The 24,114-nt window shown below is 37.2% G+C and overlaps 1 protein-coding gene across 19 annotated transcripts in view; it reads left to right on the forward strand.

The window, feature by feature from the left end:
• Positions 1-24,114, forward strand: part of BNC2 (basonuclin zinc finger protein 2) — a 451,443-nt gene that overhangs the window by 147,595 nt on the left and 279,734 nt on the right. Inside the window, exon 1 of one of the 19 annotated variants that reach the window (XM_055349835.2) lies at positions 18,884-19,264. The exons of 17 other annotated variants lie outside the window; for them this stretch is intronic. In XM_055349835.2, the coding sequence (XP_055205810.1) occupies positions 19,262-19,264 (3 nt within the window). In that variant the 5' untranslated portion in view covers positions 18,884-19,261. Of the gene's footprint in view, positions 1-18,883; positions 19,265-24,114 lie in introns of those variants that run through there. One more of the 19 variants, XM_063696357.1, reaches the window with a different exon arrangement.

Consider the following 24,114-nt stretch of genomic DNA (forward strand, 5'->3'; position numbering starts at 1 on the left):
AGTAATTTAGGATTCACCCGATGATGTAACAAAATTAACAACATAATTTCATTGTGAAACTGTGTCTTATTAAAGAACAACTGTCTGACATTCTCTTACAGTTGCTTTATTTAACTTCATGCAAATATTATTAGTAGTGACATTTTTCTATTGTGCATTAGATTCTCTCATTAGCATGATGTGTTAGTTATCACCAGAGAAATCATTTTCTAGATAGGTGAGGGGCAAACCAAGAAAGCTAAAAATTAAATCAACGATTTACATTAATACCAGAGCGTCTGCTCACCAGAGATATGACAGAGTAAAAGCAAACTTTCTTACTAATATAAAAATCTAGCACCTTTCAGAGAAATGATAAATAAAATATAAGAAATGTATAATAACATTGCTAGAATCCATTTAAAACAGTGCTCAATATGAATTTTCCTCAAGAAATCTTTTTTTTCTATTCATATAGGCCAACAATCTCAGTTTCTGGAGTCTATATTTTTAAATGAAAATGGTTTTGTCCCCCCCATTTTTTTGAGTATTTATTCACTAGTCATTTAAAAGGTGTATGTATATAGTATTACAAGTCAGACGCCTAGTTGTACATTGTGGTTTGGGTCTTCTTTATAGTTCATACAACGCATTTTTATTCTAAACTCTGTCCCACTCAAATAGACATCCCTTTTTACATAGGATGTATATTCTTATTTAATCAAAGCCCTGAGTAAAGCAGCTGATAGTTAATGGTCTTTGAAAACGACTTTCATTGCCAGGCATCATCCATCCCTAGCTTGCTTTCTGCAGTTTTCTCCATTTTTACTCCCTTCCTTACAGTTAGTATGTTTGGATGATCTTGTCTAACTAAAAAAGGATTAAATTGACTAAACTTGTGGTCTTAATGCTAAAATAAATATTTATATTATATTAAGAGGCATGCAGTTTTAGCCTGTTGAATTACTAGGCTACGACCTCCAATTTAGGCCCCTCTTAATTTGAGTGGTAATATGTTTTATTTTTAACAATAGACATATGTTCAAATATAATTCTCAGTATATTGTCTGATAACGTAACACTAAAGTAGGAATATTTGGGTATTTGTATTTGTTAAGATACAAATTGTAGCATAGAGACAGGTGCTTGGTTTGTCCTAAACTTTGAAGGTCTATGGATAACATGCAGACTTCACATAAGAGATACCGTCTCATTTGTAATGCATTGGGAAAGTAACAGTTTATATATATGGTATTCTATGTACACGTAAACGTTAATGCAAGTAAAGCATGCACAAACATATTCTCAGGTGTGTATTTTGTATATGTTAAAAATCTGTGCACAAATTTGGAGTTTATTTTCAACATGATTCATTTAAATGAATTTGAACACAGTAGGTGATCGTTTTGAAATTATTTAATTTTCTCACCTTTCTGTCATCTGCAAACAGGTCTATTATGTTTGTGTAATTTGTAAAGCCTTTTGCTAAGGTGAGCCAAGTAACTGCAGTTGAAAAATAAATCCCTCTAAGGTGCAGATATCTTATCTATAATTGTAGGTATTTTTTATAATTATATTTATGAGTGTATATTCACATTCACTGATAAATCCAATTATTCATGCATAGCTTTATGGAAATCTGATTAATGCAGTGACAGGACAGATTTGGGCTACCACAGCAGCACATCCTCCCACTCCCATGTCAGGGTTAAGAGCCACGGCAAATCCTCCCTAACTAATTAGATGCTGAGTAAGGCATCTCTGAGAAGTTGGGGCAGAAGTGAATGGGTCACAACCAAGGCAGGATTGCAAGGACTCCAGTGATAGTGAAAGCATTCAAGTTTGCCAGGTCGTTGTGACACAGGGAGCTGATTCCAAAGGAACAGTCCGTTACAGATAGTGAGCTGGCGTCATCCACTTGAATGAAAAACACAAATTCTGGTGCCTCCCTCTCTCTACCTTGTATGCATTACACACACTCACTTAAAAAAAGTTGCATTGGGCATCTGCCGTCATCTGTCTGCAAAGCTTTTGAGAGGATTTTCCTTGTAAACGTGAATAGCTAATGATTCTGTATAGCCCAAGAGGTATTTTCTGAACTTGGCACTCTAGATTAGCACATATATCAAAAGGAAAGAGGAAAAGAAATTGGAATTTGTTTTTACCTTGTGTCCATAATTTGAACCTTAGTGTTTGAATCGTCTAGGAATTAACTCCTTTTTCCCCACAGAGTGCTGTCAGAGAACTTTGTGGTTGTAGAGAAAACAGAGTGAATCGGGTAGGTTGACTTTTTCAGTGAGAGAAATTTTCTGTGGGATTCCCTGCTTGTTATTGTCCAAAGAACATGGAATATAATGTTCCAAGATTTCCTTTCACGGGAGGTTTGGAGCCTGGTTTGTTATGCGTGTAGAAATAATTCGCCATTTGAAAATCCTCTTGTACCTTTGGTGGTACGCTTTTGTGGTCTGTTTATGGTGCTGCTTAGTGACCACCCTTCTCCAGACCTTGGTCAGAAGATTGTTTGGGGGTCCTAGGAAATGATGGATCTCACTACTGTCTGCCAAAGCTGATGCCATTTTTTATTTCCAGAAAAGCAGCTGGCTTCTACATTTTGCTGGGTGATCTTCATCTACTGTAAGGACCCCGGAGACAGGAGAAAGGGAGTCAAAGACCCTTTCAAGAAACTGACATCTATTTTTAAGCTTTAGAGAAACAAAGGAAAAGAGACATAATTCAGGAACAACAGCCTTTATATCCTCACATAGAAACAAAACATTGGGTAATAGAGGGAATGTTTTCCTATAAGAAAAACTGGTAAAGATGCAGGAAAAATAAGATGAAAAAAATCTGCTAAGCAGCTCAAGGTCTAAGAAGTTTTAAAATGTGCAGATGGCATCCCAGAAATGATGTCTGGGGCCATGACATCCAGGGTCCCCACATTTCCTCCTCATTGAGCCTGACCTGTACTGCCATGTTTTTCCCTAGGTTTAAAGAAAGTTTAACGAATAGGAAAAATAAAAGTATTGATTATTTTTTAATTTGTACGTTCCCTGTAGGAAGCCTCGCAGATTTCACAGTGTACATTCAAACCCTCAGGTGAAAAATTTATGACTGGAGTTCATTTGGGTGGAGACAGTGTGCAGTGTCATTCTGTTCAAATGCTGTATGTAGCATTTCATGCCACAAAGTGCAGAGATCAGGAGAAGAGAGGAATCGCTGTATGTTTTCTTCATTCATAGAGCTTTCTTTAATGGAAATGCTTGTGGAAAAACAACACATTACTCAAATTGGCTAGTTTAGGAACCAAATTCTCAACTTATTAATCATCATTCCAATTAAAAAAAAGAATTGATCCTTTAACAACAAAATAATATCCTTTTGTTTTTCTTTAATTAAGCCCATCAGTTTTTCACTTCTCTCTATAAAGAAAATGAAAATAATCTTGAACAGTAGGAAGTTACTCATTGAAACAACTGATTCTCTTGAGCATATCTGACGTCTTATTTACTCAATACTTTTGAACTGTAATGTTATTTTGCTACTGTCTTTAGGGTTTATGTGTCATTGAGTGGTGTTGATTTATAAATCTCATTCATATTTGGTTGGCAGAAATTTACTTAATGACCTAAATACAAGGTTATTCTGTTCCTATTTCCTTTCTCATAGAGGTAATTTCTTTCTCACTTTATTCTCTTTTCTTCTCATCTCTCTTATTCTGAATTCCTCCTTACTTTCACTGGCCCTTTTTGCCTTAATAGAAGAGAATTGAAATGCACCTGAAACGTAGCAGTAATTGAATAAATACCCTTTTGCCAATACATCATTCTGGCAGAGGCATGAGAGAGAGGTGCCACCCTCAGGTGTGGTCCTCTGTGAGTGCTGACAGGACTGTCCCGAGTGTTGCTGTAGAAGGATTCTTTGAGTAAGGGCATGATAAAAACGTGTAACCAGGGGCCCTGGCTTATCATTCAGAGGTGCTGAAAGGCAGCTCAATTTGATCCTTAGCCTGTATAAGAAAGTACTTAGTTGAAGAGAGATTTTGCTTTCCTTTTTTCTTCTTTTAAAAACCTAATTCTTGGACTTACTATTTTGTGCAGTTAGACTTCTACACGAGCTTATTTCCCTACAAGAAGGAAAAGATACCAAGGGCAGTGCAGTAGGTTGAAGGGATGATTCTTTCAGACAAACTGCAGCTAGTAAGAGTTAACAGAAACATTTAAAAAAGGACTTGAAATGATGGTAGGACCAGTATTAATGGATGGTATTATGAAATTAAAATTTAAAGCATGCAGTATACATAACACATGAGGAGGATTCACTCGTTTTGTATTTAATAAGTTTTAACCCATTGTCTCACAAGGCATACAGATTGTTAAAATTGACAAGACTGAAACATATTCTGTATGGGAAAGACATAGCTTTCAGTATTGTACCTGCTGTGCTTTTTTGAGACTGTCATGAATTTTTCAGCTTTATTAAGGTGTCTTTTAGTGGCTATTGGTTCTCTAGACAGTTCTTCAGAACTCACATTTTATGATCGGAGTACCTGAACTGGGTGTCTGAAAAGGAAGATAACAGGTTAGTGAATGTTTTACATGACAACAAGTAATTGCTTTCAGCTGGCTTAACATAATAACAAAACTAATATTAAAATGAGAATCTCCATTAGAGGATTTTAATAATTTTTTTTCCCCTTTCCATTAACATTTAAATCAAGAAGAATTTCATTGATTTAAATCATTAGGGTGGCTATTTGGGACACCTGATCAGGCATAGATTAAGAAAGCTGCCCACTACTGCGCCCTCTGCCAGTGCTGGAGGTCAGTGGACATGGCTGGGATGTCACCGGCAAGATATGGGGAGTAATTATACACTGAGCATATTCATGAGAGTGTCCCTGAGTGAGAATGCCTGCAAACATTCTCATTGTTGACCTCATGCCAGAACCTAACTTGGAGTCAGCGAGGTTAGCTGCTGTTTAATATTGCTTTTCTTTTATTCTTTCTTTTTTAGGTATAAATATTAGAGTACCAGAAAGAACCAAAACCAAAGTCTGGCTGTAAACTTTGTGGAAGGACTTACTGTCTTGAAAGTACTAAAAATCCCATATTGCCACATTATGGTAGTGCATTTATATGTAATGCGTAGACATGCAGAAAGTGTATGCCTGCTCCATTGGTTGGCTGGTGACAATTAGGTGACTTAATTCTATGTATGTTGAGGATTTGCTAATGACTTCCTCAGAGGCAGTGAGCATGTGGATGGCTTTCCCCAAAGAGGCATTCTCCATCCTAAGAATCTTGTTGTAATTATTCCTTATACTATGCTATCTGTATAGCCTTTTTCCTTTCTTGACTATAGCTTTTTGGTGAAACTCAGTGTCATTCATTGGAAAATAGCATGATGGTTTCTTATTTTGTGAACTGCCATTTTCAGCAAGTGGGAGACTACAGCCTACTTCAAATAAATTAGAATCACGCTAGGATAGAGACACCAGGATGAGTCTCTCTGACTCAAATTTCAGATGTCTCATTATTTCCCTTTCTAGCCACTTTTCTTTGTTCTCTTGGACAACTTTGGAAAGTAATCATGGGACTGAATGGAGCTTAAAATATGTTACCAGTCCTATCATTACTAAATACTCTTCATTGTGGAGAAGAGTTTTTTCATTTTTATTTTTGTCTTCTATTATAATGTAAGTAGGAAGGGATAAGAAGAATTCAAACTCCAACATCTGGGAGAGCTTGTTTCAGTAGCCAGCCGGGAAGCCAGAAAACTGGCCTCATACAGGTGAGATGTGTTATGGGAATAAGGGCCTTGTGCATTTAATGAACCTTGCCTGCTTGTCAGCTTGGTTTTTCATGTACCATTGTTGTTCAAATAAGAAAAAGAGAGTGTTCACAGCCCGTGGTGAGATTAGAGTAATGAAAATGAAGTGTTAATCTGTTGATAGGAAGCACATCCCATATCCTGCATCCCGGGCCACATTCATGCGTGTATAATATATTCCAGGTTTTCTCATGACCAGAAAAGCTTGGATGTTCATTATATTGAAAACATCCTTTTAGTAAAAGTGAGAAGTTGGTTGTTTTAACTTGTGTAAACAGTTATTTTAAATAATTTCTTAATAAACCAACTGCTGCTTACCTTCTGAGTATTCTGATAATCACTGTTCCTGTATGTGCCAGCAGTCCTGTACTTTTGATCTTTTAAATTTTTTTTACAACTGCAGAATGCCGAAATGAGCTTCAATATAAGCCTACTTTGAGATATTCTTTTCTAGAAAGCAGTGATTAATAGAAGGAGTTAAGTGACAGTAATACTTTTCTCTCCATAAAACACAGATTAACTAAAACATCCATTATCTCACACTTTATTTTTCATCTTAAAACAATTAAGTAGAAACAAAAATTTGTGAATTGTGAGTCTTCCAGAACTGCTTTACATATTTGCAGTCAGCTGCCATGATGTGAACCTGAGGAGACCAGCTTAAAGCTTTGGTCATCATGGGAGGGAATTGTGTATTTCATAAAATTCTCTTTTTAAGATGGTATAAAAGGCAAATTAACATGAATGCAATGAAGTATATACTTTCCTTAGAATGTTTGTTTTAATTTTTGTTTTTTTAATCATTTTACTCAGTAATTAGTTGAGAAATTTCCATTTTTTCCCCTAAAGCTATATACTTAAAAAAGAAAGAAAGTAAGTTTAGTCTTGGATTACAACAAGGCATTTTAAAGAAAGTAATGTGAACACTGGTTCAGTGCCCTTTATATGCAGGTCATCCTATAAGATCATATCTTTCAGGTGCGTCCTAAGAAATGGTTTGAAGAAAAGTGTGAAAGGGGTGCGGAGAGATAAATTAACAACTGAGTTCCAGGTGTCTATTTCTAATTGCTCACATTTCAATCATAATAGAAATTAAGGAAAAATGTTTCCCATAAGAAATACACTGTCATTCAGGCCTAAGACTGCCTTTATGGAGTTCATGTTTACGGTATTTCCTTTTTTTCTATTCACCTAGGAGTTAAGGAATGCTACAGTATGATCATTATGATTTTGTGAACTGTTTACTTAAAGTTGTGCAAGTTGCTAAGAATCAAGAGAATTTGGGGATTAAAGTCCGATTGTGAAGTAGATTTGGCATATGTTCAGGGATTACATTCTTTAGGTAAAAATGGAAGAAAAATGCTTCCTTTCGGAAGGAAACACCTTAAAAAATAATCTTTCAAGCATGTGGTGCAATGACGAAACATAATGTAAAAACACTATACTATAGTTGATCTAAATTAGTTGGCATATGACTGGTCATAGCCTACGTACTACAGTTTGCATGATATGTAAGCATTTCTATACTGTAGTAATACGTCAGAGATAGCCTGTTTTTAATATAGTTGGATGAAATGAAAAGGCCGTTTCTTCCCTCTGCTAAATAGGGTATTTTTAGTTTGTTTTTAAAATCCATTAATAGGTAGAAATGCTGTGTCGTTGTGATTGATTGGGAATAATGAAATGTAAAAGATATTCTCCTTGCAATTGCTTTCATTAAAAAAAAAAGTAGATATAAAGAAGTGCATGGTGACTGTGTCATAGACATCTGCTTTTAGGTAATAATCATTTGTAAAGAAATATGCCATGACTTTTTGGGTCATTTGAACCCATAATAATGTCTGTTTAATGTAAGTATAAATGTCAGATGGTGGCATACATGTGGAGTCAGTAAAGATGAATATTTGCTGTGATAATAGTCATGCATCTTAAATGTTGACTTTTAAAATTTACCTTGAAGACATATCCTATTTTCATATTACAGTACATTTTCACTTAAGTACATGATAGCTCTAGAAAGGAAGTGTGGAAGTGTTAACATGTGAAGGAACAAAATCTGAGTAATACTTTGACATGAGCATCTATTTTGGGCTTCAGAGAAATAGGTGGCTGATTGAAAACCAATGTAAAGATTGTTGAACCACTCTGTAAGGCTGGGTCATCAGTTCTGGATTTACTATTTTAAAAAACATTTAATTATGAAAATGAGTTTCCTTTGGTTTGCACGAATGTTTCATTGAAATGAAACTTGCTTCCCATTGTCTTATATTCTGTAAACTTGTGAAATATGTATTTTTAAATCTCTGTTCTGAGAACACCCTCTTTTTTTCCCAGAAACTCTAGAGTAGTATGACATTTTAAGGAGTAGTAGTTGTCTAAAAGGGCCATGTGGAGGTAACATAAATTAAAACAAGTAGAGTGAGTCTAGTGGGGACTGTGGTGGACTGGAAAGCTCATGTCTCAACCACAGTGAGGTAGCTGCTCCTTGGTTCCAGCCGATTGTTACCAGGTGGGAATGCACGCCCAGTTTGCCAGATCCACTGCTGCTGCTTTTTAATGATAAGCCAAAAATCCAGATTTTTATGTGAAATCTCCTGATTTTGAAATCTTGGCAACCTATTCAAATATTTTAAAAACTGTGTGGTCCAAACAAAACTCATCTGCAGGCTACATTCAGCCCTCTGGCTGCCAGATAGAAACCTCTGTTTTAGATAATATTTTAATGGATGAAGATAATAGTTTCATTGCATGTGATCATTCATCTTGGGAATTCCCCACTGGGATCAACCAAATTCTTCATTTTTTCCCCTGTGATTAGAAAAAAAGTTTAGTAAATATATTTCTGGTGCTGATAGTTTTGATGTATAGCTTTTCTCCTTATGACCCACATTTAAAGAAAAATCACCTGTGTGGGCAAAACAAAAAAATAGTCAAATAATTTAAATAAAGGTAGAAGCATAAGGATTTTAAAATAATAAAAGATTTCTGAATTCTGAAAATAATCCCATGATTTGTGTAAGTAATTGATGTAGATGAAAAACTGAATTCAACTATAAAAAGCTTTTCATCTCACCTTAAAGCGGTAGATTCTTGGCCCTGAATCTTTGTGGGATTGCTATAATTTACCAAGCAATTGATAATGATGTCACAAGGAGGAGATGGACCACAAGGGGGAAAACTTCCCCCTACTAATTCGTGCAAGGCCAGTATTTTATACCTGCTTCAAGAAAACATTATTTATATTGTATAAGATGAGGTTTAAAATGCCTGTCTATATTTTTTGAAGGGTCTCTTTAAAAGAAATTATCTATTCATAATTGAAATTCTCCAGGCAAATCAGATATCAACATTTTCAACAGAACAGGTAATTAATTGGTTTGAATTTCAAATTGAAGGTCATCCTGTTATTGATTTTCGTGGGAAAAGGAAACAAGAACATCCTGTTAAAATGATCTGCAAATGGGGCCTAGGTATATCTAGGCTCTTTCTAGGGTCTTGTTTAACAGCATCACTGAACAGTGTCAGAAACCAATCAGAAGGGAGCCATTTCTGTTTTAAACATAACAAGTTGTTGGTTTGCTTCCAAAACTTCAGAGAAGAACTCAACTGGAGAAAAGACCAGAGATTAACAGTTTGTGTTAGAGTAAGTCAGATATTTCAAATCAAGTGCTGGTGCAGCTTGTAAGGAAACATCTATAAATGTGTCAGAATGATGCTGGTATGCCATGTTCAAGAAGTTCAGCATCAACACAGCTGTGACTTAACGCTTTCAGAAACCTTTCAACTGGGAATTAGATAAAGTATCTTTAATATAAGGGGAGGGAAGCACTGAAGTAAAAGAGGGTAGCGAATAATGGAGGATAAAAGAATATACCCCTTTAGATGCTGTTAATTTTTATAAAATAACATTTGTGCTTTGTGTTTGCTAGATGATTTTATTGTTACATATGCTAGGCTATTTCGAAGCATTCATTTCTCTCCTCTGCCGTGTTTAAACTTTTTGAGAATGGTGCAATGTAAAGGTAACACAGATGAAGTGGGTGGCAGACATTTTGCCTTTCTACAGTAAACTGAAATTAGTATCATTTTGGTGGTTGAGGGGAGACAAGGTGTGGTTCTGTGGCCCAGGCTGGAGCACAGTGGTGAGATCTGGGCTCATGGCCAGCATCCACCTCTCCTGCCCAGGCGCAAGCAGTCCTCTTACCTCAGTCTCTGGAGTACCTGGAATATAGATACACGCCACCATGCCTAGGTGATTTTTGTATTTTTTGTAGAGATAGGGTTTTGCCATATTGCCCAGGCTGGGCTTGAACTCCTGAGCTCAAGCGATCTGCCCACCTCGGCCTCCCAAAGTGCTGGGATTAGAAGCATGAGGGCACCACGCCCAGCCAAAATTGAGTAAGTATTTTAATTTTAGCTGCACTAACTAGGTTGGAAACTTAATGCAGCTTCTTATGGTTCAAAGTAAAATTCTTAATAATTAAAAAAAAAAGGGCGGGGGAAAGCCTTCCATTCTAAATACCCTGGAGCTGTTAGTGCAGTTATTTCTAAGTTGACATACTTTTGTATAGGCATGACAGTGGCACCAACCATCTACATTAAGCCTTAACATTCCACAGAGCCATTTCAAGTTTATTATGAGCTTCAAAGTCTGCACATCCCTAAGAGAATATCAAGTTTAAGCATGTCACTTTGCCATAGTCACAGTTAACTTTCTTAAAAAAAAAAAAAAAAAAAAAGTGCCTTTTCCTAGGCTGGTTTTCTACAGGTTATCCTTGAAAAATTTCCCAGTTCAGTACAGTCATTTTTCTTACCCATTGTTTCTGCCCCCTTGAGTTCTGTAGATTTATCCTGTTGGTGATGGTTGGAAACTACCTCCAAATAAAAGTAGTATTGGTCACAATTTGTTTAAAGGTCTATGACTATGTAAGTATCCCTTTGCAGCTTTATTCCTAGGGCTCAAGACATTGATCCCATTTTACCCATTTCCATTTGGGTTTCCATTGCAGTCCTTAAAAAAAAATGTAGCTAGGGAGAAAAGGAACATGTAAAACTGTAAAATTGCTAATGCTGTCCTAGTACATGACAATTTCCCACCATGGAAGGCTCCATGGGGAAGGACGACGGGCCTGCTCAGCCTGATCTTACGGTATATGGTACGCTGCTTCTCTTCTTAGGGAAAGGAATTCCCCATTTCCTGAATGTGAAACGCCTACCCTTTTGGAGCCTCCTAGTCTTTAGTTCCCACCTCAGTTAATAAACCATCCCTGTCTATGCCTTGCATCTCAGAGATGGAATTTGACGGACTAGTCAGCATTGCAAAGGTCACCCTAAAGCTATTGGCAGAATACACTGCCCTTTGTTGCTCAGTGATGATAATGCTACTGTAGCAGTTAACTGGATGTATTAGACTGAGCTACTTTTCCAGAATACCAAATTATCTATTTATTTCTTTTAAACACCTGATAAAATGCCCATTCACAAGCTGTCTCAAGTGTATTTTCAAAAGGGATCTTAATGATAGTGAAATATCAGTGCTTTGGCCTCAGAAGAGATAATCTGTGCAGTGTGTGTGTCCGTTGTGTTGTTTTGCTTCCATGAAAATACTTCTAAAATTATACTCATCTTTTAGTGTTTCTGTTGTCTGAAACTAATCATGTTCCAACAAGTTTGACAATTCAAGGTGTTAAAAAACAGTTTTATTTACATTTTGTCTTCTGTTAGTGCAATAATACTCTAAGATGTTATGAATTGCTTTATTTTGGAAAAAATCTTATAAAGCTTCATTTCCTTTCCCATTATTTCCCACAAATATAAAAATGTGGAAATAGCATTTTTGGCTTTAGGTTATAACTTTACACATAGTGTAAAAGTGGATTTCACCATCTTTTTATATCTTTAAATCTACTCACAATTTACTTACTGAAATTATATTCAGTATTTATTACTGCTTAAATTATATTCAGAATTATAGAAGAACAATTAATAAATGATCATGCTACTTGAAGCGGGGGAGCTATACTTGACATAGTTTTGTGTTTTGCATGTGTAAACTGATTTTGTGACACCACAGTGCAGTCTTGATATAATTTTTTGTACACAGGTAACATTTTTGTCTTGGTTCTCACCTAAATAAAACTGAGTAATGATCCAAAGTGCTAAGGTGTTTGTGACTTTCACTAATTATTTTCACTTATCCATGTATTTTGTACTAATTACTTTCCTAAATGATTTGCCACATGCTCTTCTATCCTGTAGTTCTGTTTTGTCCTAATCAGATTGGGTGAGCGATTAGGGATTTAAAATTACTACTTCTTTGGTCTCAAAATGAGTAAGTGAAGACTCAGAGAAATACCTTTAATTTGCCTTTTAGTATTTTTGAATAAAGTCTGTCCTGCCTTCCTTTCATGCATGTATTCATTGTTTCTTACTGAGCGAGACAAGCACATTTAAAGTAGAATATATTCCTTCTCTCCAGAATAATAGAATGAAATCAGTGATCAAGTAATTTTTCATTTCAGTAATTCAACAGTCAATGGGAACAAAACAAAATGAGTTAGGAAAGAATAGTTTGCATTAAGCTCAGACGTGGAATAATATTTGAAAACAAAGTATCACTATAGTTTTGTGCTGTAGGTTCTTCCTGACCTAAGTGATTGTTGAAAGGACTTTCTCTAATTTAGAGGTATATTTATCTTCGAACAATAATCACTTCATGCTGTTCTCTTTTTTTCCTAGTTGACCCATTCTCCAGACCTTTCAAAAACTTTTTAAGTGGATGTAAATTCCGTTTTAATTAGAGCAGTGCAGTCTAATACTGCAACTAGCGAGGAATGGAAGAAACATGCTGGAAGTTAATACAACCCAAATCAACCATAGCCAGATAATTCCCCTGATCTTTGTAACAACCCCCCTTCCCCACCTCCACAATTAAGTGACCCTGTTGTTCTCTAGTTTCAACAAGACATTTAAGGTTCATTTAAAAAAATGATCATCCTTTACAGGATTCTTTGCTCTTGCGTTTCTCTTTCTTTCTTCCCCTTGCCATACAGCTGTCACTGCTATAGGAGAAAGACTGGGGGGAGGGGAGGAGGAGGAAGCCCTGCTCAAATCGTGTCACGTAGCACTAATTCATCTGCTCTCATTAGAGGGAGCGAGGGACAGCAGTGATGGCCAAGAGCTGCACTCTACACATGACACGCGAACAGTTTGGGGAATAGAAAATTGCTTTCTCAGGAAGCCCAGCCAATTAAGGACTTGACCATATTGAATGTCAAGTGTTAATTTAGGTTTTTCTTCATTTTCCCAGTAGTAATGCGGGTCCTGTGATGAGCAAATACATGTCAAGTAAAAGTTGATTGCATGAAGGACCTGGGTATTATATGTCACTGACAAGTCACAAATGTACTGAAGTCTTTTAACCCCTTAGGTGAGTTGGGAGGGGGAGGGGAGAATGGGATTAATGGTACCATAATGATAAGAATAGATAGTTTATGTGGGGGTAGCTTGGATGGGACAGACAGGAATGGTAATTCATGCAAAAACTGGGGATAGAACAAATCCTACTCTGACGGCATAAATAGAGACCCTTGAAAAGCATACATGCATATATATAATTCCCACTGCAAACACACTGCCCAGAATGTATGTTCAGTCTCCTAAGATTTTATGAAAAGGGAAAATAGTGTACTCTGTGGTCATGAACCAGGAAATTCCTTATTAATTATCTCATTTGAAAGAAAGAAAACATTCATTAAATAATTACACTGTTTTGGATATTTTAGCCCTTTGGCTCAATGCCACTGTAATATTTCTGGCTATTTACTTATAATTTCAGTCTCTAATATTTATTTTCAATGGACTCTGTGTGATACATGTCATAGGAAAGATGCAAAGCATAAGACTGAAAGAATGTTTGTTTTCTGTCTTGAGTATCTCTGTAAGGTGTTGTTTAACCAATAGAAACTGGTGGAAGGTCCATCATTGTCATTCATTTCTTTTTGTGCCCAGGTATAGGAGGGGAAGAGATTCAAGCTTCAGCAAGTGAAGTAACTTTTTTTTTTTAAACGTTGAACGTTGCCCATCATGTTTAGCATCTCATTTCCATTCGTCAGCATTCATTTACATATGAATGTCTTGAAAATAAGAGAATGTCTGTTTCTGTTGCAGTTGTACATGTAGCAAATAAAAATGCCTCCAGTTTAGAATACTGCTGTGTGTAGTCTGGGCAATCTTAAACTCAGGAGTTATTTGTAATTGGGCCTTGTTTTTCCTTTATACCTATAACCACTTTTCCCCTTCATATCTTTGAAGACATAATCTTAATTAAAACACTTTCTTGAAACCTACTCTCTTCTATTTATTCCAAAATTTTAACACACTTGCCTTTGTATGTTGACAATGCTTAAACTTTGAAAATTTAAGTCTGATCATACTTTAATTTTGGCAACAAAACTTACTAACGTAGTCTTTTCCCTGTCTCTCCCACAGGTTAGAAACTGTGCAATCATTATATTAAAAGTTAACTAAATTTTATTAAGGAATAATTAGGAAACAATTCCAAGAATTTGATGTTTAATAAAATAGGTTTTTCTTGAGAAAGAAATAGTCCCTCTAATGAGGCTCCTGAATGCTGGGCTGGCATCTGAGTTCTTTAACATCTCTCCTCCATGTCTCAAAACTAACCAAACAAAATCCGCTTAACTCTCTCTTCCCTTCCTATTTTGATAAGCTCTGTGGAACTGTGGTGGCATTGCAAGTGTACTGTTTAATTAAAATCCAATTGTCAGCAGGCTCTGTTCCACTGGGTGTGCTGAGAGACTTAAGTAAGTTTCCATAAAGTAAATTCTGACGATGGCAGCGTGGGTTGCTGATTCAAGTTATTCCTTCTCTTCTGTGTCACTTTTGACGGATGGTACCTAATGCAATCAACCACAGGCCAAGAAAGCCTTTTCTTTGGTTGCTTTAGTAACTGGACCAGGAGTTCCCCTCCCCCCTTCATCTCCCCTTCAGTGGCTTGCTCACTCCTTGCTGCCACCCCCACCAACACTTCAGCCCAAATAGGAAAGCGGAAAGAACAGCAGAACTACCTAGGACTGGCTGACAGGCTTTCCCTAAACCTCCGTTTCCCAGCGGTGAAGCCGAAGCTGCCTCCCTTTGCGTGCGTTTTTGATAAATTTAAGAAGTCAAATCGCTGACACAGATAGATAATCCAAGTGTATAGGGTGAAGAGTTATAAATTAACACATTATTCCCTCTTAATGTGAAATACTTGAGAATGCATTTTCTCAGTCCCCTGACATCTACCCAGTGAGGGCTCACATTGTACTTTTCAAGTGGCATTGATTTGTTAAAGCGCTGAATTAGCATCTCAGGCCAGCTGCCTGATCCACTGTTTTGTTGTGGGGCTCCAGCTCCTCCTCTCTGCCAGCAATCCCTGTTTTCCTTTGGTCTTCCTTTTCTTTTTCTCTCCCTTTCCCTACTGACTCTTTCTCTGCTTTTTTCCATTTTGCTCCTCCCCATCTCATTCTTATTTCTTTTTCTCTCTCACCCCGCCCTTCCTGTGGCTTGCTTTTGTCTCAATCTGGTTTTCCTCCCACACCATCTCTTTGCTTTTCCTTCCTTCTCTCTTTTGTCCATACACATCTTGTCCTTTCTCATCTCTGAGTGAGTTTTCCCTCACTCAGGGTTAGAGTCTGTTAACTGCCTTTGCTTGCATGTGCATGTTGTATGTGTATGTTGAGGAGGGGGTTGATTTAGCCAATCTCTTGACTCCAAATGAATCCCTGCAGAGAAGAATAAATTAACATATGCCTGTTTGCACATGGATGTCCTGTTTTTAATAGAAGTTCATGAGAAAAATTTCACCTATTTTGCTTTCTAGAAATTAAAAGGTAACTTACAGAACTTTAAAACTCTTATTTCTAAATGCCATTTAACACAGTAAAGTTTTCTTTTGGCTCAAGGAAAATGGAAATCGCAGCTGGTTATCACAGATTTGATCTACTCACATTGTACCCACCAAAGTAAATTAACATTTCTACAAAACTTTGGGCAACTTTTTGAATTTCAGTGAACTTACTGATACGACATTTTTTCTTTAGCAGGTTCTATATTGTTCTGGTTCCACTTATTTGTACTGGTACAATTTCATAGAAAATAGTTTTCATCGTGGTATTTGTAGCATGCTCTGATTTCCTAATATGTGATGCATCGCTATACCATAGTAGTGAATACTTAGATTATAAAATTACTTTGGCCCGGCGTGGTGGCTCACACCTGTAATCCTAGCACTTTGGGAGGCTAAGGTGGGCAGAGCACCTGAGGTCAGGGATTCCAGACTAGCCTGGCCAACATGGTGAAACCGTGTCTCTCCTAAAAATGTAAAAATTAGCCGGGTGTGGTGGCACATCCTTGTAGTCCCAGCTACTCAGGAGGCTGAGGCAGGAGAATCGCTTGAACCTGGGAGGTGGAGGTTGCAGTGAACTGAAACCGTGCCACTGCACTCCAGCCTGGGCAACAGAGTGAGACTCCATCTCAAAAATAATAATAATAGTAATAATTACTTGGCAACTTGTTTAGAACTAAAATGAGATTGCTTATCCTTCTTTTAGTGATGTATCCCAAAGTTCCAGAGGTCTTCAGAGGAGATGTATTACCATGGAGAGGGTTACATGTACTGCAGGTGCAACTTCACAGACCTCTTTTCATAGGCCCCGGTTCATCTTTTGAATATTGGTCCAAGATACTTTGGTGTCACTGTGTTGATTAACTTGATATAAGAAGAAAAGTGTATCTGTTTGGACTAAAATAGAAATTAACCTCTGTAATTTTAATCTCATGGCATCACTTGATTCTTCCTTCGATTTTACTGGGTTTTACTCTAGTAACTTCACACTAGTAACATCAAAATTTGAATTTGAATATGCACATTGATAATAATTCAGATTACTTGAAAAAAATCAAATGTCTATTGCTGTTTTTTTTTTGGGGGGTGGGGGCGGAGTCTTGCTCTGTTGCCCAGGCTGGAGTGCAGTGGCGCGATCTCAGCTCACTGCAAGCTCCGCCTCCCGGGTTCACACCATTCTCCTGCCTCAGCCTCCCGATTAGCTGGGACTACAGGCGCCCACCATCATGCCTGGCTAATTTTTTGTATTTTTAGTAGAGACGGGGTTTCACCGTGTTAGCCAGGATGGTCTCGATCTCCTGACCTCGTGATCCGCCTGCCTCGGCCTCCCAAAGTGCTGGGATTACAGGCGTGAGCCTCCGCGCCCAGTCTTATTGCTGTATTTTATATAGATTAAACTGACAATTTGATTTCAGCATTTGCAATTTGAAATGGAAGTGTTTCACAGAGGTTTTGGTAACCTTTGCTTCTGAGTTGGATTGATTCTCCCCTCCCCCCAGTCAAGTATAATTCCTTTTTTTTTTTTAAATTAATTGCTGTCCTCCTCTCATGAATTAGCATGGCTTGGCTAAGGGTGAAGGGATTAGAATGACTTTTCAAGGCATGATAATGTCTGTTTAAAGGAAAGAAAAAGAAAAAAGTCTTTTAACTAGGGCTTAAGACTAATTCCAGCTACTAAGGAGACAAAAATTACTCTAAAGAAGACAATTTGGTTTTATTTTATATGTGCATGTTAACTTGCTTTGAGATCATCATTTTGTATTTTAGGGTATTCTCTTAGATGAAGTAAGATGTTCTTCATTTGTTACTGAAAGGGGACATGGCCTCACTCCAGGAGATTAAAGCTGGAACACCTTCTGCCTTCTGTAGGGATAATCACAGCTCACCTGGCTGTAGCTCAAGGTCAGGGCAAAAAGAGGGGACTTTGTGCTTTTTAGAGTTGCCTATGACTACAGTAGAGAAGAGGAATAATAAAACAATTGGACAAGATTGAAAGTGAATGTGCTTCATATGAAGATAGTTAATAAGATGAATAATCAGAAAAAGACAATCTGGAAGACATCCTTCAGTGGTAGGAGAATCGGTGGTAGAAGAAGAAAGGGGTATTTTGGGGTGCAAAACTATGACCTCTGTTAACTTGCAAAAATTAATACTGTTGTGATTGTTTATAAAGGGCTACATGAGAACAGTTTTAAAATTAATAAAAACATTTGTCAACATTTAGTATGATTTTAATTTTTCATTTGGTATACATACTTTTTAAAATAGTTCCTTGTCAGTTATGTTGCTTGGAAGGCAGAACTCTCTGCACAAGCAATAAGTCAATAAATCCAGTTTTTTGATGTAATATTGTTGCTTGTTTGTTTTGTAATAATATCTTAGCATGTAAATAAAAATGGTTAAGTGTAGGTGTTTTAGGATTCAATCCCTTTGAATTTTTATCTAAACTTCTCTGGAGAAATAGGAATTGTTTCTGGGTGTTTCGTAAATCTAAATTGAATGTCACTTAAATGTGAAAGAACTGGCACCTTTGATAAGTAGTCGCCATACTGAATCATTTTGTCATTAATAATAACATAATTATCAATGCAAATGTAAAGTTTGTTTTTTAAAAAGTCCAAAACAAACAAAGGAGGGAAAAAAAACCCAAGCCACACTATCATACAACTCAAGGAAAAAGCATCCCTACATTTAAACAGAAGACTTTCAATAGTAGCAGTAATAATAAGAAAGAACCTTTGGCGTCTGCCCAAGAGCCTGTTGAGAGGGAGCAGCAAATGGCCTGCGCAGTGTGTGGCTCTGCAGAAGTTCCAGGGTGACACATGCCTCACAAGCTGGTCACAATGCAAGGGGTCAGGGGTCATGTTCAAGAGCAGGGTGTTGCTGGATAAGGCTGAGGAAGCAGAGGTGGCCCCTCTGTGCTCAGTGTGTGGGTCTGTGTACTCCTTTCCCGTCAAAGCTGGCCCAGCGCGGCCAAAAAAGCGGTTCCTTGGCAGGGTTTAATGGCAGGATGATGTAGTCTGTTGTGACTAGTGCATTCCTTTCAGGTTAAACTAGGGAAATGGCATTGTGTTAAAATTCCAAGTCGCATGAATGTTTTATTGCCACAGTGCATTTAGCCCTCCAGGGGAGTGTGTGTGGCGGCTGGTGGGGGTGGGGGTGGGGGTGACTTAGAGACTCAGGAACTATCAGAAGAACACTTCCCTTGGAAAATTTTACCCACTAGCATGAAGCTGATTTGCTGTGATGGTCACTTAGAAGGGTTTCGCTTTTTCCTAAACTGTGGCTGTTTAAAGTCTTGGAGTCTGGACAATTAACAGCTGAAGAAAATATGACAAGACACACGCAAAGAGGTTGGGAGATAGAGAGGAGGAGTGCGCCAGAAAGGAGCTGAGCTGCCTTCTTGTGTAAACTGCCTGAGAGCGGGCCCCCTCCCCTGGCCTCCGTCCCTGTCCCCCCTTCCCCAAGGCTGTGTTCTGCTGTCTGCCCGAAGGCCAGGACTGATCTGTTAACCTTGCACCACTGGCTGGGAGGCCGCTGCAGCTCATGGTACTGTATGTTACCATTACTACTCCCTCATTCTTTTTCACTGGCTTTTTTTTAAAAAAAAAAAAAAAAAAAAAACATTTCTCTGTAATAACGGTTTATATTAGTCAGAGGGATACAATTTTGGAATGCAGAAGATCCGAGTTTAAAACAAAACAAACTTTAGAATGGTACTTTTTTTTTTTTTTTTTTCCTTTTTGGCATTTAGAAGGGCTAAATCCAACCATGCTAATTCAATTGCAGCCAAAGGTTTTCAGTGTGATTTAAAATCAGGAGTTCTGGAAATGGAGTAGTTGAAAGATGCAAGTCATTTGGGCTGTGGATCTTATAAAGGGACTTTGTTGTGAAACCACACGAGCATCTTCAGGTTTTTAGGGTATTTTCAGTCTTTGCATTTGTCTCAGTTATATCCATTTTGCAGATTGCCCCCAACCCCTATCCTTCCTTAGGGAAAACTCTAGCCGTCTCATTCACTGTTGGAGTTGTTTTAGGCTTACAGTTACTGAGGGTGTGTATGATTTGACTTCAGTTGTAATCGTGTGCGTTACATATAACATTTGAACTGACTCAAGTTAATTTATAACAGATTAAAGTGTGGATGTGTGGAACAGCTTTCTGATTTTGCAGTGTGCCTTTATAAAATATTCATGTGTCTGATTTTTCCCCCAATGTATAGGAGAAATATGTCTTATCCTAAGATGACCTAAGAAAGGATATATTAATAATAGTTTGAATTTTACTTTTGGACTGCATTTCTCTTCAATTTCAAACCTTAATTCTTTCTTTGTTTTCATGTTCCTGTTCAGATGTTATTTTTCTTTTCCTTAATAATACATATATACTTTTATGTGTGTGTGAGTGTGTGCACATTTTAATAACTGCCAAATAGTAAGAAAAAACTTGGAGAGCTGCTAAGTTAGTTTTCCATTGATACATTATCAGTCAGAAAGTCATGTAACAAAAATTCAACTCAAGAATATAGCACAGAAAAGTAAACTATGAGTGGACCCGTGTGCCCTATTTATAGAGTTTTAAGTACATGTTTTATATATTTTATAAAACAATGATTTTGTCAAGATAGACCCCTGAGTTTAATCTGACTAATGGTGTTTGTATGATGGCTTATTCTTTTTAAACATATATATTGACATTATTTATAGGAAGTCTTACATCAATAAGCGATCAGCTCCATAGGAAAATCAAGCTGTATTTATGGGCTGGGCACTTCAAATTTTAGGTGAATTCATTAGATATTTTTTTCTTACATTCTAGAGAATACCCACTTCAATAATTATTTCTTTTTGTTCTGTTTGGTCTAGTAACATGATGATAGTTTTTTTGGTGATTTGTTTTTTAGTTGCACATTTTAAAATGCTATTTTTCCGGAGAATATTGCTCTGTGCTGGATTTTTATTTCTTTTACTTAACAGCCAATTTTAAAGTTAATTATTTTATTTAAATACTAGAAAAAGTAGTTAATGTTGCCAAATTTAGGAGAAAAATCTATCAATTAACATTTAGATTATCTGAAGTTATATTTGTTTTCCTAGTGATAGAAGCACTTTTTTTAAACTGTGAAAAGGATGTTGTAGTTGTGTTCAGCCCTTTCCAATTTGATTTATTAAAAGTTTCCTTTCATAATCCAGGAGGGGAAGAGTGGAGTTACTCCAGTATCACATCTCTCTAATAAGAAAATTTCAGCTGATTTAGGAATCTTCTCCGCATAAAAGTAAAATTTTCTTAAAAAATGTCATCACTTGTTCTTTTAGTGTTTTCCTGTTCCCATTGTGCCAGGCACACTTGTTTGGCTTTGGAAACTTGGTGGAATAGTGAAAAAATGGGTGTTGTTTCAGATTCTAATGCTGCTACATGTTAGCTTTGTGACTTTGGATAAGTGACTTTATCCCTGACCTTTATTTTCTTCACTTTTAAAATGGGGAAAAGGACATTTAGCTTACAGATTGTCAGGAAAATGAAATGAGACAACACACTTGAAGTTCCAGTACATAGTAGATACTTAATAAACCTTAGGTCATCCACCTTTGACATGCTCTGTGGCTTATTCTCCAGTTTTTATCCCTTGGGAAGCTTGAATTTTTGGAAATAGTAGTGTAGGATGGTAGGGGAATAAGTTTAAGTAAAATGTTTTAGGTTCTTCATTTATCTCTAGGAAAGGCGATATTAGGCCATCAGCAGATGTCTTTTTTTTTTTTTAAGTAAAGAAACTGGCGTTATTTATTAGTCTACATTTTTACCACTCTGCAAAATTTTCATTAGGTTGATCTTTGTGGATGTCAGAGTGATGCTATCGTTTCTGTGTTACCAGTTTTGGTACAGGTAGATTAGAAGTAAAGTTGGCCGATTCTGTTGGATCCTGTTTACTTTTGTATAATCCGTTCTAATCATTTGCTTGAATTAAAGCTTCCTGCCTTATAGTCATTAGCATTTGATAGTGGATCTTGAAACTTGATTTTACAAGTTAGACTCCAGAGTCTGTCCGTGGTTTTGTGAAAATCTACGTATAATCATGGAACTAAGACCACACTAAATCTTCGAGTGTTTACACCTCTGTAGAATTAAACAAAACAGCAGCAGTCAACATACATGTATCTGGGCAATACTTTATCTTCATTTAGAATCTTGCAGAATGCCTAAAGGGTAGTTAAGGACTTAGGAACTATTTGTTGAGCAAAATAATGTGCTTCTTTTTATTGTTTTTTAGCCCAGGATTATGTTTTCATAAAAAATAATTGTGTTCCCATGTGAAGTACATTAATATTATTGTAGATGGTCTTTTTTTTTTTTTTTTTTTTTTTTTTGGAGAGTCTCATTCTGTCACCCAGGCTGGAGTGCAATGGCGTGATCTTGGCTCACTGCAGCCTCCGCCTCCCGGGTTCAAGTGATTCTCCTGCCTCAGCCTGCTGAGTAGCTTGGATTACAGGTGCCCGCCACCACACCTGGCTAATTTTTGTATTTTCAGTAGAGACGGGGTTTCACCTTGTTGGCCAGGCTAGTCTTGAACTCCTGGCCTAAAACGATCTGCCCGCCTCAGCCTCCCAAAGTGCTGGGATTACAGGTGTGAGCCACCACGCCTGCCTGTAGATGGTCTTTAATTAGTATTGCTATTTTGCTTAACATCTAACTTCTTTTAGCCTGCCAAAGTTTGAACATACTGCATCTTAAGATCTAAAATAAATATTTGACTTAGTGTTTACTTTGGCTTGTTAGTAAGCATAAAAAAATGAAAATTGTTAACTAATAACTTTATTGCTACCTTTTAGCACACATAGTGTGCTAGGGATGGTAGTCATGATATCTTATTTATGCTTACAAAAGCATTCATGGAAGGTACCCATATTTTCATTTTACAGATGAAGAAATCAAGGCCTAACATCTGTAATCCAGCAAAGTTGATTCCAAATCCCTTGCTTTCCCCCTTGCTGCATTCTTCATATATCATTTAAGCTAGCTATTTAAAAAGAAAAAAGAAAGTTAGTTGTAGAAACCACTGGTTTTATTTCCTTTCAAATTAAATTTTACGAGGAAGTCAATATGTAGAACTGATAAAAATCAGAGTTGTTCTAGATGAAAAGAGATAGAGCTAGAGTCCCATCTTTTAAGCCTCTCCTAGGGATCCCTGGAATACTTGATGAGAAAGCCTTAGCCTAATACCCCCACACCCCAGAAAATGGAGCCTAGTGAAACTCTTCAGTTTCCCCATCTGGGACTTGAAGGTTTTGTTTATCTTGTGCTTGGCGATGTTATTATGTGGAATTCACAGGAAAAGCTAATCAGTATAATTTTATTTATTATTTATTTATTTATTCTTGAGACAGAGTCTGGCTAGAGTGCAGGGGCACGATCTCAGGTTCAAGAGAGTCTCATGTCTCAGCCTCCCAAATAACTGCCATTACAGGTGTGTGCCACCACACTCAGTTAATTTTTTTCTTTTGTATTTTTAGTAGGGATGGGGTTTCACCATGTTAGCCAGGCTGGTTTCGAACTCTGGACTTCAAGTGATCCATCTGCCTCAGCCTCCCAAAGTGCTGGGATTACAGGCATGAGCCACTGCACCTGACTGCTAATCAGTATAATTTTAAAAGCCTATGAAAGACTGTGGGGTAAATACCACCACAAAAAAAATTACAAGCCAGGTTGCTGGCACGCACCTATAGTCCCAGCTGCTTGGGAGGCTGAGTCAGGAGGATTGCTTGAGCCGAGGAGTTTTGAGTCCAGCTTGCGCAACACAGACAGGGTGTTGCTTTGTTGCCTGGGATGGAGTGCAGTGGTGTGATCATAGCTCACTGCAGCCTCCAATTCCTGGGCTCACGTGATCCTCAGCCTCCAGAATAGCTGGGACTATAATTGTGCTACACCAAGCCTGGCTAATTTTTTGTAGATATGCGGTCTTGCTATCAAGACCTCAAGCAGTCCTCCTCCCTCGGCTTCCCAAAGCGCTGGGATTATAGGCCTGAGCAACCATGTTTGGCCTCATTGTAAATGTTAATTTTTCAGGGTATAAATTTTGTTTCATCCATAGCAATGAAGTAATTTTACTATGGAGCGAGTCTGAAAAAACTAAGTCACAGTTTTATGTCTAACTGAAGTCTGTGTCTGCAGACTCTACTTCATTTTGAAGGTTAAAGTTTGGGTGCTGTGTATCACATTATAGCATATCTATTAAAGACATATACATATCATACAGGCATATATGTGTAAACATAAGGATGGAGAAGATAAAGTGGATCAACTTAACTGGGAAAATAATGTCAAAATCACTATTTTAAATAAATTGCTTGTAAAACAAATTAACTGCCATGATAATTCTGTAATATCTTTATAAACCAGAAATT

Source organism: Gorilla gorilla, chromosome 13, assembly GCF_029281585.2.
Source record: "Gorilla gorilla gorilla isolate KB3781 chromosome 13, NHGRI_mGorGor1-v2.1_pri, whole genome shotgun sequence".
Lineage (NCBI taxonomy): Eukaryota > Metazoa > Chordata > Mammalia > Primates > Hominidae > Gorilla > Gorilla gorilla.